The sequence below is a fragment of the Protomyctophum parallelum genome (genome assembly GCF_964188405.1).
Source record: "Protomyctophum parallelum genome assembly, chromosome: 6".
NCBI classification, from domain to species: domain Eukaryota; kingdom Metazoa; phylum Chordata; class Actinopteri; order Myctophiformes; family Myctophidae; genus Protomyctophum; species Protomyctophum parallelum.
Window position 1 is genome coordinate 54,261,840 of NC_139701.1, and position 13,262 is coordinate 54,275,101.

General features: G+C 43.7%; 1 protein-coding gene across 1 annotated transcript; it reads right to left on the reverse strand.

Annotated features, from left to right (window-relative positions):
- Nucleotides 1–263: 263 nt before the first annotated feature.
- kng1 (kininogen 1) lies at nt 264–7,679 on the reverse strand (the record flags this gene model as incomplete). Its single annotated transcript, XM_083766864.1, has 7 exons — nt 264–596; nt 1,272–1,370; nt 1,494–1,601; nt 3,343–3,512; nt 6,342–6,417; nt 6,512–6,628; nt 7,488–7,679. The coding sequence occupies 7 exons, from the start codon at nt 7,677–7,679 to the stop codon at nt 264–266; spliced, it is 1,095 nt and encodes a 364-aa protein (XP_083622990.1).
- Nucleotides 7,680–13,262: the final 5,583 nt, after the last annotated feature.

Consider the following 13,262-nt stretch of genomic DNA (forward strand, 5'->3'; position numbering starts at 1 on the left):
GGGTCCCTGACATGAAAAAGGTTTGGGAACCAGTGCTGTAAAGAACAATAACCCATTTTGGAACCCCTTTAGCTATTGATAAATAGCAGATCTACAAGCTCATAGCGCGCCAGCTTGTAGGTCTGCTATTTTTTTTTAACTGTCAGGATTTAGAAGACATTTTTTAGAATCTGATTTCAGGTCAAAATGAGGTTAAAGAACCACCATTCTTCTGTGCGTTAGAATCTGGTCTCAGGTCAGAATGGGACAAGCAGAACATTGCTCTATAATCCCAGCAGGTCCAGGTCAGTGAGCGCTCCCTGTACTGTGGGGGCTGGTTCTGGTTCTGTGGGCGCCGCTGGGCTGGGCTGCACCGGGCTGAACACCTTCCAGGGCTTGGAGGGGCAGTGGAACGGCCCGTCGGCAGAACCCTGGACCTCCGCGGCTCCGGTGGCGGGCGGCGCCTTAGAGGAGGCGGGGTCTTCCTCCTCAGAGGACTCCTTGACGGGAGCGGTGGGAGGGGGAGGGACGATGGTTTCGGAGGGGCCGACTTCCGCAAAGTCGACGACGTTCCTGAGAGGAGACCAGCCCGGGGGACGGCGCCTGGTGAACGTTTGCTATAAGAGCAGAGAAATGAGAAACATTATTTATACGGGTGATTCAAAGTAATGTCAAAGTTAGGGCTGATTTATGCAGAGGAAATGGCAATTCAACCAGTTTCCAAAGGCCTCGGTAATAGGGGGTGCATACTTAGTATAGACTAGTCATTGGTTAGACATGGTTAGGGTTAGGTGTGCTGCCCCGTGGGAGGTTAGGCTTAGGGTGAGGGTTTGAGATAGATTGTAGTTGTAGGACTAATGACTGGTCTAACCAATGACTAGTCTAAACCAAAAACTGTCTAAACTAAGTACTGCACCCCGGTAATAGACATTCAGGTCAGCAAAGAATCTCACAAATCCAATTTAAATCCCAGCGCAGCTTTTAATTTAACTCTGAAGAAGCATGAAACTAAAACATGGTTTACTGTGCTTCACACGTAAACCATTCTTCACACGTCTTCTGTGAAGTTACTCCAACGTTATTGATAAATGACAGTTTCTTCACTTTAAAAGTTCAAGTTTCAAAAGCCTTTATGCATTTTTTTTATTTAACAATCCATGTCTTGTTCAGCAGACAATCTGTAATCGGTCTAATCTATACGACATGTTTGATTTGTGGCTATATTCTACCCTTGGGGGAAAAGCCTCTAATCTCTATACAACCACAACCAGGCATACTGTATAGTTTGTTACCAGATCCATTATTGGGCCTGGTCCGCACTCTATGTTGGCCTCGGGGACCTCATGTCTCCACGGCGCTACATCCACTGTGGAATTACAGTTAGCCATCTCCTACACACACACACACACACACACACACACACACCGTCACAGAGCCATTATGCTGCAAATGTCCAAGTGAATGAAGTGTGATTGGTCATGTGTGTCGTTTCTGTTTTGTTTAAGGCTCACCACATCATCCTTGTTGGGGACACAGAGTTCATTAACGTCTTTGTGTTCAGACTTGGGACACGTGCTCTTTCTCATATCAAAGCTCAGCTTGTACCTGAAACCAGCCACCACCTGGAAGGACACAGACACAGGCAAGAGGGAATGTGAAGAAAAACAACTGCCAGCACTCACAAACAAGTCCTATGCTCCGGACAGGGATTTTGAATGCATAGCATGTAGAAATATATATTCTCGTTAAGAAAACTCACTGACAAAAAGGTACACTGGTGGGCGATTTCTGTCGTCATCAAAGTCATACGATTTGTCACACGCGTTACCGCAGTGAAATTTGTTCTCCGCATTTGACCCGTCTCTTGGAGCGGTGAGCTGCAGCCAAGGAGTGGTACAGTAGATTTGACCCCCCCAATCCAACCCTTTGATTCTGAGTGCCAAGCAGGGAGGCATTGGGTCCCATTTTTACAGTCTTTGGTGTATGACCCGGCCGGGGATCAAACCCCCGACCTCCCAGTCTCAGGGCGGACACTCTAACCACAAGGCCACTGTGTAGATGGGCGTATCAGGTTTGTTTGTGGTTATAGTGTCATACTGACGTGACCGCCCTCCCCTTAGTTCTGTTTTCATGTGTTTGTCGTCTATCCACACTTTTCCTGGGCTGTGTGTGCTCCAGTTCCTGTTGATTTCATTGGATATCATTGGTCATCTGACCAGTTTCATTGGCTTTCATTGGATCAAATCGACAGGAACTGGATTGCACACACAGCCCAGGAAAAGTGTGGATACAGTCGGTTCTTATGTCTATCCCCTCAAAGGTAGACCAATCACAGGCTCACCCCTGTGGATTCCTTCCCGATGCCACCTGGTGTGGCCGTATACTCATGGTTGAGAAGCCAATCACAGCTCACAATACTACGTATATGTAAATGTACCACCTTGTGCATTTGTTGTTCATAGGACCGTCTGTACAAGCAGAGTTCCAAGCAGGCCTTTGCAGGGGTTCTAGAAATCCCAATCAATGCAAGTTTGACTCATGCTTGTGACAAAGCAGCCTCTGTGTGAGTAATGTAAGCTGTTCAACAATACACATTCATTGTATTGTTGTTGTATTGTATTTTGTAACAGGTTGATTCTCAGTCCCCACAGAAGGTGCACATTCTGCTGTGACATGTGAATCTAATATACTTGTGTTTATCTATGCAGATGCTGTAATTGGGAAGCTGCCTTGATTGCCTGAAGAGAGCTCTGATTGATTGCTTTAGGGGGAGCATCTTGGGTGTTGCTAAATGCTTTGTGATTTGCTGACTGCTTAGCCAGGGGTGGAGTCAGGAGTCTATATAAAGGGGAATTGGTTCAGTAGAGAATGGGCTGCCTTGGGGAGAGGTTGACACCAGTACCGCTCTGCTTCAGTTATGTTGAGTTCTGTTGTTTGAGTTATTTCTTTTCTTCAGTTATTTCACTTATGTTGTCCAGGCCTGGAACACATTAAACCTTATTTTTCACCTGTAAGTCTGCCTCATGTCCAGGATGTCATTTTAAAGGTTTTATTACTGACAAACAATCCCACTTGGTAACAATGCTATTATAAAATCACATTCATTTGGAGTAGCAGCCTACATAGGCTGCCAATGAATGTGGTTCCCAAAGTGTGGAAAGACTAATGGAAACATCTAGTTAGTAGCTGGTTCCCTCTGAAGTTTCCCCCAGGTACTATATAGGTACCTCTTTGGTACTAATGGAACACTGCTACCAGACCCATTTGTTTTTGTCAATATTATTTATTCCATAGGGTTAAGATTATTTCCCTGCGTCAAATTCTTCCTCCTCCTCCTCCTCCTCTCTCTCTCCCAGTCCTTACCTGTCTGGTGGCGTAGCCCACACTCTTAAACATGAACAGGTGTGTGGAGTCGGAGATAGAGTTGTACTTTGAGATGGACACAGAAAGGGGAACTTTGAGGTCCTCCGAGTCCACATCGATCTCCGTGGGACAGCCGAGACAGGCAGAGCGCTCTGGGATTATGACATCATCTGGTTGAATGGGGAGAGGAAGAGATAGTTAGATAGTTAGTTAGTTAGCTCTGGGATTATGACATGTTCTGGTTGAATGGGGAGAGGAAGAGATAGTTAGATAGTTAGTTAGTTAGCTCTGGGATTATGACATGTTCTGGTTGAATGGGGAGAGGAAGAGATAGTTAGATAGTTAGTTAGTTAGTTAGCTCTGGGATAATGTCATCATCTGGTTGAATGGGGAGAGGAAGAGATAGTTAGATAGTTAGTTAGCTCTGGGATTATGACATGTTCTGGTTGAATGGGGAGAGGAAGAGATAGTTAGATAGTTAGTTAGCTCTGGGACTATGACATGTTCTGGTTGAATGGGGATATCGAGGAAGAGATAGTTAGATAGTTAGTTAGTTAGTTAGTTAGCTCTGGGATTATGACATGTTCTGGTTGAATGGGGAGAGGTAGAGATTGTTAGTTAGTTAGTTAGCTCTGGGATTATGACATGTTCTGGTTGAATGGGGAGAGGAAGAGATAGTTAGCTCTGGGATTATGACATGTTCTGGTTGAATGGGGAGAGGAAGAGTTAGTTAGTTAGTTAGCTCTGGGATTATGACATGTTCTGGTTGAATGGGGAGAGGAAGAGATAGTTAGTTAGCTCTAAAAGGGTCGTTGTTCAAAAGCTGCTTCAACGGGGTGTCTGGGTCATTCAGGCTTTTTGAGCACAAGGTTATTTGCTTTTGTAAAAGCTTGGGATAAGCAAACAATATACAGTACTAGGCTTGGGGTGTCCGATATTGACTATTTTACCGATATCCCAATATTGTCTCTTTTTTTCCCACACTATGCCTACATTTATTGTGATGTCCCGCTGGATGCATTCATAAATGCAAAATAAACAACATAAACATCATGAATTCGGAAGAAATTTAAATGATCGAATTAAAACCGATAATGATATTTTCCGATTTTATGCAAATATCGGCCGATAATAACGGACATCCCTATCATCGTTACAATGTTTGTTTAACCAAATACACACACGTGCGTGAACGCACGCGCACACACACACACTATACATTTATTTGTATTTTCCCCCTACATTTAAAAGTTTAGCTAAATATAGTATTTCAACACCACTCCAAAATAAACCTGCTGACCTTCCTCAGCAAAAGCCAAAGCACATGCAAGCTCTGGAGTGAACTGTAAATATGAATTGAACTCTAACCCTAACCTTTGTTTTGAAAACAGGACAGACAATATGGTCCATGTTCAGGCCATTTCCTTCAATTGAGCAGCCTTAAAAACTGCCTTTTAAGCTTAAAGGGACACTTCACCCTTTTTGCACACTTTATGTGTGTAACATGTGGTTTTAGATATTTTAGATTGTAGCAGTGAGCCCAGTGTCTCTGATGTCATGGACACTGGACTCACTTCCTTCCTGGACTACATGTTGTCTCAGTGAGACAGCCCTCCCCCTATCCACAAGGAGGAGCAGTGCACCAGAGCATTGTGGGAATTGTAGTCCAGGAAGGAAGTGAGCCCAGTGTCCATGACATCAGAGACACACAAAATCTAAAATATCTAAAACCACATATTACTGTACACATAAAGACCCCCCAGGAAAGTGTTCTAAATCTTCTAAACGTCATTAACATTTATTCTTTTATATGTTAGTGTCCCTTTAAGGATAAGTTCATGTTGTTATGTCGTTGGTAATTGGTACAGTATGCCGGTATTACACAATCCAATGCCCCGTTCGCCCACCAGTGTACCTTTTTTTGTCAACAAGTCACTGTTTTCTTAATGAGAAATATATCTTTTTTACGTTGAAACAACCTGTTTCCACACGCTATATGCATTCCCATGAGTCATGGATGGAACGCACGGTATTGACACAAGTAAATCAACAGGCTATGGTGCTATCTCAGGCCGAACAAACAGGGTTGGATCTTCTGGGGGATGGGATGGGATGGCCTACTATGCCAGCAGACAGGCGTACCTCTGCTTTTGATACACCCCAATCAATCAATCAATCAAGCAATATTCTGAAGGGCAGAAGGCATACTGACGGCCATGATGGCCTTCATGAAATCCCTGGCCTGGGGGCGTGTCCTATATCCCTGCTTCTGAGGCCTTGCTTTGCTCGTTTGGAAGTCTGAGGATTTCAACCTCTTGCACAAAATGATAACTTTACAATAACTAATATCCACACAGTACTCAATGAGCTATGCAGTCCCAACTTGTCATACAAAGAACTGTACTTGTGCATGCGCACGCACACGTGTTGTTTTTGGCAGCAGCTTTTGATTTTAGTTTTAGTCATAGTCTCTTGAAGAGTTTTCATTTAGTTTTAGTCACATTTTAGTCACATGTTTTAGTGTTAGTCTAGTTTTAGTCGACTAAATATCATAAGATTTTAGTCGACTAAATCTACAGTTGATTTAGTCGAACACAATGTATTTTGGCGGGCCTTGATGCCGTCGTAATGACTGTTTTTACACTTGCTGAAAATAGCCGATCTACAAGCTCACAACGCGTCAGCTATTTTCAGCATGCAACTAATCGTAAAATGACTTATAGTGGATCTGTTGTCCACTAGTCCCTTCCTAACATTTTAGTCTAGTTTTTATTTGTTGACGAAATTGTCAATATATTTAGTCTTAGTTTTAGTCATCATATGTAGCTTAGTTTTTATTTAGTTTCAATTTAGTTTTCGTCTGTGAAAAAAGGTAGTTGACGAACATTTTTCGTCTTAGTTTTAGTCGACGAAATCAACACTGGATGTAAGAAACAAGGTATAAACCACAGATACTGTTACCGACACGTTATGCGTTGACTTTATTTACTGAGACTTACCAAGCTTGCACTCCACAACTTTGGTCTCTATCTCCGTTCCTGTCACGTATACTATGGCACTGCATTGCCGGGGCTCCTGTTTGTTAGAACAATGCATAAGAGAATCGAGGAGACTTAGATAGTTCGTTAGGTAACTATAGATGCCATTCTATTCATATTAGGAGCACTACCTTGGGGGCGCTGGGCAGATAGTCACACTCTGACCACAGCTTGTCCTCCGTTACTGGACAGTCACTCCTCCTGCTGCTGAACTGGATGGAATACACGGAACTGGAACCGTTCTCTGACTGGAGAGAGAGAAAGAGTGAGAGACATGTACGTACATGTACACACACACACACACACACACACACACACACACACACGTAAGTAAGTAAAATAAGTCTCAATACTACAATGTATAGAAATACTCTTGATGCAAGTAAATGCCCAGAATTCAAAATGTACTTGAGTGAAATGTGTACAAACATTTTAGATCTAATAAGCCCACAATGCGACACATCGCGACGCGTTATTGTGAACTTGTAGATCGGCTATTTTCAAATAATAGCTTGGTAGCTGACAGTATCCCCCCCCCCCCCCCCCATTTTCCCTCACTGTATATTGCATCTTTTCCCTTTTTTGCTTCCCATATGATGAATTCCTGTTCTGTACTTTAGCTACATAGAAATGTCTATTTGTATGTCTCTAAATGTCTGTATGTCTTTAAATGTTTTGATGAATTGAACAATGTGGACCCTGTTGTAAACAAGTGTAATGCTTAATTGGGTCGTCCACTCACAGTTGACAGTCTTTGTATTGAGTTTGTGCTTAAAATGTACTGTAAATTCTACAAACTGTTAATAAATATTTCAATCAATCAATCAATCTGTCTGATAGTGTTCATGTGTGTGTGTGTGTGTGTGTCTTGCTTACCTTGGTGGCAGACAGTATCTGATAGTGTTCGTGTGTGTGTGTGTGTGTGTGTGTGTGTGTGTGTGTGTGTGTGTGTGTGTGTGTGTGTGTGTGTGTGTGTGTGTGTGTCTTGTTTACCTTGGTGGCAGACAGTATCTGGTAGTGTTCATGTGTGTGTGTCTTGCTTACCTTGGTGGCAGACAGTATCTGGTAGTGTTCATGTGTGTGTGTGTGTGTGTGTGTGTTGCTTACCTTGGTGGCAGACAGTATCTGATAGAGTGCCAGCTTGTTGCCAGATGATGGCTGCTTGTTCAGTGTTGTTAGAGCTTCGCTCACTGCTGTTTCTAGAGCGGGATCATCACAGAACACCAACATCCCCGGTTGGACCTCGTACTTCTCCCCACGAGAACCATTACCCAAATAAAAGAGGAGTAATCGGGACATGTACGCAAAGGGAAATATCAACTATGACCATTTGAAAAAGGCATAGACAGATAAAGCCTCACATACATTAATGTCATGATAGTCACTGTGCCACTGTGGGGTCAAATAAGGCTCGTCAGGGTCAACTCAATAAATGTTTTAATACAGGACTCAAAGTCAAAGGTATAATTTTCCCATACCTGTCCCAAGACGGAGCCATGGAAATACAGTAGTCCCAACAACACGCACAGGCCCGCTCCGCGCCTCATTGTCCAACGCTGCTGGCTGTCCTGGGCTGCTGCGTCTCTCAGTGCTGCTGGTACTACAGACACACGGAAGTATCAAATGCTGGCCTCATGTCATAATGGACAAGGTCAATGACAGCATGTTCCCCAATCAGGACTGCAGTATGTTACACAGTGATACTACAGACGGGCTGCAGTCAGAACAGAGTCTGTGGCCTGGGCCGTGGCTCAGTGGTCCGGGCGCCTTATTGGCTGGTGATCCAGTCTGGCAGACTTACTCCCGATCTGCCTTTACTTTACTGCATGTCTTCCCCCCCCCCCCATATCTCTCTCAGCCTATACTGTCTGTCCCTCCATAAAAAATATGAAATAAAGGCAAAAGCCACAAAAAAAAAACATTTAAAAGAACAGAGTCTGTAATCCTGCTAAGGTGCTGGTATGTAGTATGGAGCTACATCCAGGATGTAGTCATGGAGCTTCACTCACTCATCCGCAGTTGCAATGTATTATAATTGTTAGTATCCAATAATCCAGCTCTATGTTACTTATGGAGCGACACTTGACCCACTTTTTATCGTGACGTTGGTATTATAAGGTTGATAATGATTTGATGGTGGTGGTTTGATTATTTCTTTCAGCCTGACAGCCTGCCTTGTGAACTGTCGACTCTTGGTTCACAAGCAATGGGTTCATAAACTTCAATAAACATATTTGAATAATAACAATGGGGTTCATGTCCAATGTTTGTACTGAACAACAGAGAAGACGCTTTCATGATCTTTGAGTGACCACTTGAACCCCAGCATCCATTGGTGAGTCCCGTTGGTCTGACTGGCCCCATTTATGACTAACCCTAACCTCACACAAAGACTGACCCAACGCTCAGAATAATGGCATGGGAATAATGTGCGGACAGCCGGACACCAGCCCATATTCTAACATTAGACAAACAATTGCAGATCTCCAAAGTGTCACGTTGTGGGGGTGCATACTTAGTTTAGACTATTGGTTAGACATGGGTTAAGGTTATAGGTTTAGGTGTGCTGCCCCGTGAGAGGTTAGGTTTAGGGTCAGGGTTTGAGATAGGTTGTAGTTGTAGGACTAACGACTGGTCTAACCAATGACTATAGTCTAAACCAAAAACTGTCTAAATGAAGTGCTGCACCCGCGTTGTGAGCTTGTAGTTTGGCTATTTTTCACGAGAGATTTGCTGTAGATGGAAAAAAGCAGTCCAAGTATACAGAGTCGACTCGGGTCCAGTTTACTCAAATCTAGAGCAGAGGTTTGCAACCAGTGGTCCGGGGACCACCAGTGGTCCTTGATGGGGTTAGCAGGTGGTCCCCCAGCTAAATGATGGAGAAAGGGTAACCGAATGGACCCTCATAGATCTTTAATGCTTTAGAGTGTAACATTTGGTTTCATTTTTAAGCTCTCAAAGAGTTACATTATTGTTAAACATCTGCATTACTCAATTTACAAGAAGTCTACACAATTAGAGGACGTAGAAGAATTGTTATTTTGATCAAAGTATGCATGTTATCTGTCCTACTATGGTACCACATCAATGCAGCATGGAATTGCGAACCATATCTTATTCAACAACAACAAAATATTCTAAATGTTGGGACTGAGAGGCTAAATGTCATCAAATGCTGGTCCGTGGCTCTAATGCCCAACGAATAATGAGCCTTGGTAGAGAGGGTATAAGTACTTAACCCATTCTGACCTGAGATCAGATTCATACGAGGTTTCCACTGGACACACACTGGTCTGTTTAACCCATTCTGACCTGAGATCAGATTCTAAAAATGTCAGTCGTTCTTCGATTTAAAAAAAAATAGCAGACCTACAAGCTCGTAGCGCGCCACTCGGTGGCGCGCTATGAGCTTGTAGATCTGCTATTTTTCAATAGCTAAAGCATAACATGATGCTAACACCAAAACGGGTTCCCGATCAACATGTGTTAAGACAAGACATCTCCAATCTCGCACCACACTCTGGTTCTATGGCTAATCTTTTCACCATCGTAATGTTTCTCCGACAGATTCTAACTATAAGAGACAGAGATGGAGGTACTCACGTGTTTGAGTGGAGGTCGCCTGGTCTGTAGCGTCGGTCTCAGAGCTACTGGGTTCAGAGGCAAAATGGACTCCTGTGATTGACAGCTGAGTAAGAGCAGACTGACTTAACAGAGCAGTAGTGTTTCAATCTATTGGTGGGGATCAGCACCACATGATGACACAGAGACGAACAAACAACAGGGAGGACGCGCACGCACGCACACACACAGACACATGCACGTCGCACACACACAGTAAATGTTTGCTCTGTCGTTTGGTCTCCTCTCCTGCCTCACAAATCAATACATTAGTTTTGATTAAAGGCAGAGACAGGGGGGGATGTAAGGCTATGTATAGGAGCATGGCTCCGTTACATTATGCTAAAGACTTTGACACTTATCAGCAAACACTGTCCTGTCCAATAACCTGAACACTCACGCCCGCGGCCCACACACACACTTAATTCACACAGAGGGACCTCGGTGTTACGTTATACTGTGATTTTCACTGTGACTGTTCAATAGAAGCCACTGTGTGCATTCATAGCCGAGGACACAGTGAAATCCTGAATGCTCAGAGTGTACAAATGTTAAATTGTGTAGCTGAAACTTTGTACCTGGAGACCTTTAGCCTACATGACCACACGCACTGACACTCGCCCGCCTGAAGCCCAATTTATACAAAAATAATAGATGTTCATTGTGTGACAGTAAAGTATATTATTTAGGCTCAAAGGTACGGTATACGAAACCCTTTGGGTCTAGAACATACAGATATATACCAGGCTGTTGAGCATAAGAGGTGCAAATCAAGGAGACCAAACAAAGGTTTTGAGTCAATGGGTGCAAGGTGCTTTTATTGTGCCTCCCAGTGTCCCCCCAGTGCCTCCCCAGTGTCCCCCCAGTGCCTCCCCAGTGCCCCCCAGTGCCTCCCCAGTGTCCCCCCAGTGCCTCCCCAGTGCCTCCCCAGTGTCCCCCCAGTGCCTCCCCAGTGTCCCCCCAGTGCCCCCCAGTGCCTCCCCAGTGTCCCCCCAGTGCCTCCCCAGTGCCTCCCCAGTGCCCCCCCAGTGCCTCCCCAGTGTCCCCCCAGTGCCTCCCCAGTGCCCCCCCCCCCCCCCCCCCAGTGCCCCCCCCAGAAAAAAACGACATGCTATAGTTCATGGTTTTGGAAGACAGAATATAGTTGTGTAGAGAATGATTAGACGGTACTAAACCAGAGCATGATGTTTCTAAAGAATTTATTGTAGAGAAAAATCACACCCGTGTGAAGTGAGAGGCGCTCTTATCAACATACACATATACATCATCATCATCATCACGCCGGCCAATCACAATTTGCGTCTTCACTTTTCTGATCTCACAAATTTCCATCATAATTTGGCGGACATTTGACCAAACTTCTCCTCTCATCGTCAGTGGCAAATATGAGACGTGTGGGGACAAAAGCTCAGTAATAAGACATAATGAGACGTGTGGGGACAAAAGCTCAGTAATAAGACAAGATGGAGCTGCTGTCAATCACAGAGGTGCCCCCTCAAGACGGGCCAGTGTTGCCAGATTTCAATTATGCTACCGGAGGATTACAATGATCGTGATTTGAAAGAAAACTATCGTACACAGCCATATATATCATGGGTGTGAATATGAAATTTCACATTTTGTTTCCTGTATTTATTGTAAGAAAACAACCCTGTTTGAGAGTCCTATACGAGACTAAAACGTATCATGACATAATGCCTCGTGGAAGCAGGCGACTTCCTGGGACTGACCTTATACACAAATAAAAGCCTGGACTGATCTAGGGTCAGATTGGAACTGGACATGGAAGGACGCCAGTGGTGTTTTGAATGCCTGATCTAGGGTCAGATTGGAACTGGACATGGAAAGACGCCAGTGGTGTTTTGAATGCCTGATCTAGGGTCAGATTGGAACTGGACATGGAAAGACGCCAGTGGTGTTTTGAATGCCTGATCTAGGGTCAGATTGACTTATTTTGAAAAGCCGAACCGGGATCCCAAATCAGCAGGGAATTTAGAAATTTTTCTTCGTACAATGTCGTCGTACATTTGGGGCGTTTTTGGAATTATTGATCGTACATTGTATACCGAGGGGTAAACTCATCGTACAAAAAGGATAATCATTGTGCATCGATTATCAATCAGATTAATCGACGCTACAAACGTCCACAAAGATAGAAATCCAAAGCTGAGCCGACTTCAACTGCAGCCACAAAGCTACCAAACCAACAGGGGACTTTAACCCAGTGCTTCTCAAAGTGGGGTCCGGGGACCCCCAGGGGTCTTTATGAGGGTTCTAGGGGGGTCCCCGTGGCATGCAGCTAAATGATTGTTAATTCTGAGAGTGTGCAACATTTAACCAAATGGACCTGTACACTCTCAGAGGCTCTAATGCATAGGGGAAAATTAAATATAACGTTTGAGAACCACTGATTTAAACGTTTCCACTCACCTTCTACTAATCATTTAAAAACATCACGATATTTAAGTATACACAAGTTACATCGTAGAGATAAGAAAATATATAATATAATATCTCTGCTGTCGGGAAGAAACCATCTAACTCCAAAATGTTCATTTTTCAGGAAATGGAGAAAAAATGATCTTTTCTGGAAATTTAGAAAACCTTGTATTTTGAAAACAAAGTTGTGACTTTATATATTGTCAATTACTTCCATGAGAGGGGGAGAGGTGGTGGAGTTAGTTGCTTTAGTAGACAATTTGAGGGTCCAATGGAGTTAAGAGGTTTTCTTTACTACTTTTCATTGGTTCAATATTTCCAAAACAACACACAGTCTGTTCAATAGCACTGATTTAGGCTATGCCAACAAATGGAGTTAGGTGGTTTCATCCCGACAGCAATGATTATAGAAACTGCTTCTTGAAGCATAAAAACATAACAATAATTAAGTACAAAAGTAACATCATAGAGATAAGAAAATATATCACATACAAACTGCTTCTTGAAGCTGTAATCCACAACGTATTGTAATTCAAGTTTTATTTTAGCACATGTGTTTGGTACTGTATATGAATATGTGTACAGTACACCAGGGGGAGGAAACCTTAGGCACCGTTCCAATGTTGGCACAAAGGAACCTTAGGCACCGTGCCAACATTGGCACAAAGGAACCTTAGGCACCGTGCCAACGTTGGCACAAAGGAACCTTATAGGCACCGTTCCAACGTTGGCACAAAGGAACCTTAGGCACCGTTCCAATGTTGGCACAAAGGAACCTTAGGCACCGTTCCAACGTTGGCACAAAGGAACCTTAGGCACCGT